This window comes from Haplochromis burtoni, unplaced genomic scaffold, assembly GCF_018398535.1.
Source record: "Haplochromis burtoni strain Fernald_Lab_line unplaced genomic scaffold, NCSU_Asbu1 Contig_135, whole genome shotgun sequence".
NCBI classification, from domain to species: Eukaryota; Metazoa; Chordata; class Actinopteri; order Cichliformes; family Cichlidae; genus Haplochromis; species Haplochromis burtoni.
In genome coordinates this window covers 586,811-590,811 of record NW_024582496.1, presented here as the reverse complement: position 1 = coordinate 590,811, position 4,001 = coordinate 586,811, and the positions used below count along the sequence as shown (strand labels likewise).

At 41.0% G+C, this 4,001-nt stretch overlaps 1 protein-coding gene across 3 annotated transcripts in view; it reads right to left on the bottom strand.

Moving 5' to 3' along the window:
• The window catches only part of nr1h3 (nuclear receptor subfamily 1, group H, member 3), a 12,153-nt gene that overhangs the window by 2,914 nt on the left and 5,238 nt on the right, over positions 1-4,001 (bottom strand). For all 3 annotated transcript variants that reach the window (XM_005930778.3, XM_005930777.3, XM_005930776.3), the window contains 6 exons: positions 3,170-3,412; positions 2,388-2,654; positions 2,021-2,226; positions 1,711-1,890; positions 738-837; positions 195-308 (listed from right to left, as the gene is read on the bottom strand). In XM_005930778.3, coding sequence (XP_005930840.1) covers positions 195-308; positions 738-837; positions 1,711-1,890; positions 2,021-2,226; positions 2,388-2,654; positions 3,170-3,412 — 1,110 coding nt within the window. The remainder of the gene's footprint in view (positions 1-194; positions 309-737; positions 838-1,710; positions 1,891-2,020; positions 2,227-2,387; positions 2,655-3,169; positions 3,413-4,001) is intronic.

The window sequence follows — 4,001 nt, the reverse complement described above, 5'->3', positions numbered from 1 at the left end:
ACATTAATCTCTCCTGTTTGTTTATGGAGAAAAAAAAGATCTATTTTGGTAAAATGCAAAGAAAGCCTTCTGAGGGGAAAAATGCTCAATCTGCAAATGCAACCAGTTCATTTCTCCCAAAGAACTAAAAAGGGAAGGATTAGTTCTCTAAGCATTTTCACTATGAGAAGGGTGTGTAGCTTATAAATTCTGACCCGCAGAAAAGATGTTGATAGCAATGAGCAGAGCATATTCGGCCTCGTCCAGGTGCAGGTCATTCATTCCTTTTGAAAACTCAAAGATGGGGTTGATGAACTCAAACTGAAGCCCTGAGGAGGTAAGAGTGGAGAGAGGAGGGAGGAAATGAAATGTCATGTTACAAATAGAAACGCACTGCAGCTGCACGCTGTGGATTTGAGCATTTTCACAGTAAGGGAACATATGAAAACATATTTTCTATACATCTCTGTAATCTTTGACTTTCTGCTAGAAGGCACACGATACAACCATTAAAGCATTAGATGCAATTAAAGCAGAGTTTTTAATCATTACTTATGGGACTGGTGCAATAAGGTGAATGCAGGGACTGGCGTACATGTGCTGAATTTTGTATATATTATTTCTCCTTTTTAACACTATAAGTACTGCACTTAAATTTTTGTCATCATAAAAACATTTTCATTCTGACAGATGAAATGCACACACTGTGGTTAAGTAATAAAAACAATTATTTGGTAGGTAGAAATGAACAAATGAACCTGCTTTGGCGAAATCCTCCTTATTATAACTGAAGTCCTTCAGAAATGTAATGCTGTCAATGGCAGGATTGTATCGCCGAGACGTCTCAAGCAGCATAATCTGAGAAAGACAAAAAAACCCATATTTTTTTGTCTTTCAACTACACCAGCCTTTAACTTTTGTACTTACTCAAAAGGGAACACAAACTATTTGTTACAATGAAAATGTAATAGTCAGTTTGTACACTACAGATTCACAGTTATTAATCAAAAGCAGAAGCAAATTTGCTCAGAATATGTATCTTATGAGTCATTATTTGCTCTTCTTTTTAAACTAAATTTCCTTTGTTAAGTATTTTGGGTTTGCTCATCATAAGCAATGTTAAAGTATACTGTAGTCATCCTTGGATACTATTAATTGTTTTCACTACAGAGCTTTCCTTTCAGAAATATATTGATCATATTATTATTTCCGAGCACTGGGCTCTGTTGAGGGTTTGTTACTGCCACAGAAAAACAAATACTAGATCAGAAGGCTTATAAGACCGTCGGCTGCAACAATTTCTAATAACACTGAAAACAGCTGAACCGAAAGATCAGCAGAATTTTTTTCTGACGTGTTTGATTCTCACTGGAGTAACTTGGAGTTTGCTTGCTTGATACTTAACAGTTAAGATTTGAGACTTGCACTTGTGTTTACTCCCACCTCTGAATCACAGAGTACTTGCCAAAATGAAATGAAAATGCTAAAGTATTTTTAGTATGTTTAGTTTGGTTGTGGATTATTCACAGAGGCAAGACAACAAGGTAGCTATTCTTAGAGGGGCCGAGTTAAAAATCAAGCAATGGACAGCCAATCCAAAGAAAATGGGCTCATAATGAGGCGTCTTAAATCTTTTCATAAAAGGGCCAGTAAAAGATAGAAACCATTCCCCCCCCCTCTAGTTAGTGTAATGAGTACAATTTAACAAAAGTCACATTTCTAGCAACAGACCTCAATAGTAGATGTCTTCAGTAGAGCAATCTGGTCTTCTCTTGTGAGCTCAAGGAAACCAGGAAGCTGCTTAGCAAAATCCACAATCTCTTGGACTGACATGATTGCCAGCTCAGTGAAGTGAGCGAACCGCTGCTGCCGCACTTCTCGATTCTGCAAATCCTGACTCTGTGGCCAAGGCTGGAATACATTAACGGTAAATATAAGTAGTGAGATAAATCTGACTCTGAGACAAACCCGCCTCAGCATTTGAGACACTGTCTCTATAGCTGCTGCCATTTCAGCTCCAACTCCCCTCTGAAGCACTTACCGTCACTTTTGGTCGGTCAAGGAAAGACCTCTTGTTGCATTGCTTCTGCATAGCCACCAGCTTCTGAATCATCTCCTGCTGCTGTGGATCCAGTGTGGCTGCTTCCTGAGGAGGGGTGGGTGTGACCACCGTGGACGTGCGGGCCGTTTCCTCCTCCTGCTGCTTCTTCAGCTTTTTCAGTCTAATTTGCTCCTCAGAAAGCACACCTACAGGTCAAAAGAGGATGCACATCCTAAAGCTCAAGCTAATTAAAGAGTTTCTTTTCATTGTCACGACTTGCACTCTGGCTAGAAACCCACATGCCAACATTGCATGTGGGTTTGCAAGTTTTCTTCATCTCTGATTCATTTGGCGTACAGACACTCACACTGCTCCAGCATCCCCGCCTCCCGACACTTGCGCAGGCGGCACTGCTGGCACTTGCGGCGCATGTACATGTCCATTTCGCAACGACCATTGTTTTTGCAGGAGTACTGGGCACTTTTAATGACGCTGCGCCGAAAGAAGCCCTTGCAGCCCTCACAGCTCAACACGTTGTAGTGGAAACCAGAGGCCTTGTCGCCACAGACACTGCACACCTCGTTGCCCAGCATCTTTGGAGCAGGCCCCTTCTTTCTTTTCACTGGCTGACCATCTACACACAAATGAAAGAGATATGACACCAATGTGAACTCAAGAAAATGATCTGGGTTTAGTTAAGATAGTTTCTCAGAAGCAGTCTGTTATGTATGCTCCTTTCAAGAAACAATGGTTACTTCTAGGTCTTGTATCTAAACCAAAATAGAACAGAATAAACACACTCAACGTTACTGACTCATCATAAAGGTCAAACTATAGAATAAGCATGTCTAACATCAAGAGATCAGAAGGAAATAATACTGGTTATACTGGTCTGTGGAAGTTGTCACTCCACTTGCAGTACAAACAGCCATAACTGAGATGGGCAAGTTTAGTCATGCCTTTTTCTAATTTTTGTATTTAACAACTAGGTCCTGTTTTCCACTCAACTATTTACAATAGTGACAAATACAAAGACACTGTTTTCCTACCCTCCAATTCTTAATAACCAACTCACAGAAGAGCATTGTTTTCATTTAAAAACAATGTATTTAATGCAGGTTTGCTGAAACAAACTTTTAAAACATGCACCTGTGCTTGCAGATGTGTCACCTGCAGCTGGATCCAGCTTAATGTCATTTGGTTCTACTGGCAGAGGGCTGCTCATCTCAGCCAGCGAGGGGCCATTATGAGGGGGGACGGGGAAATCGTCTGGGTGGGAGAGGTCAGTCAGTGACAGCAGGCCATCATGCTTCATTGTGGTACTTCCACTGCTTTCCTCAACCATGCAGTCCAGCTGCAGCTCAGAGGCCCCATCAAACACCTTACTCTCATCTGAGAGAGACGAGACAAACACAGCGAAAACAATAATCATCGTCCAAGGCCGTTCCACTCGTCTTTCTCTTTATTTTGACAGTTGTCTGACATAAACAGCCATGTTCACAAAAACATATACAACATGATGCAGCAATCACAGATTCAACGGTAAATTATGAGCTGGTGAGAAAGGGCCAATGTATTCTGTGCTGGGTTTAAAAGGGCATGTTGGACCATTTGCTACGGGAGAGGATAAAGGAAGCTAACAGCACTTCCTAAGCCAAAAGCTTTTCACTTGAACTGCAAACTCTGGGTGTGTCTGAGATGTCACAACTAAAAAGTTCTGAAATCAATGTGTCTCTGCCCCTTTCTCGCTGTCACTCGAGTTATTTTTGATCTAACACTAGCTTGGACGTTTTTATTGCAATTAAAATAACTTAATTACACATCACCTGTCTTTTGGCAGCTCATCTCCGTATGTGACACACATGTGTATGAGGTGAGAGCAGGGAAAGGAGAGACTATTACAACTGTAAATGGCTGAGGTATGCAGCAAAAACTTCCATAGTAAGCTTAAATAAGACTAATTAAAATAAAAGATAAGCCA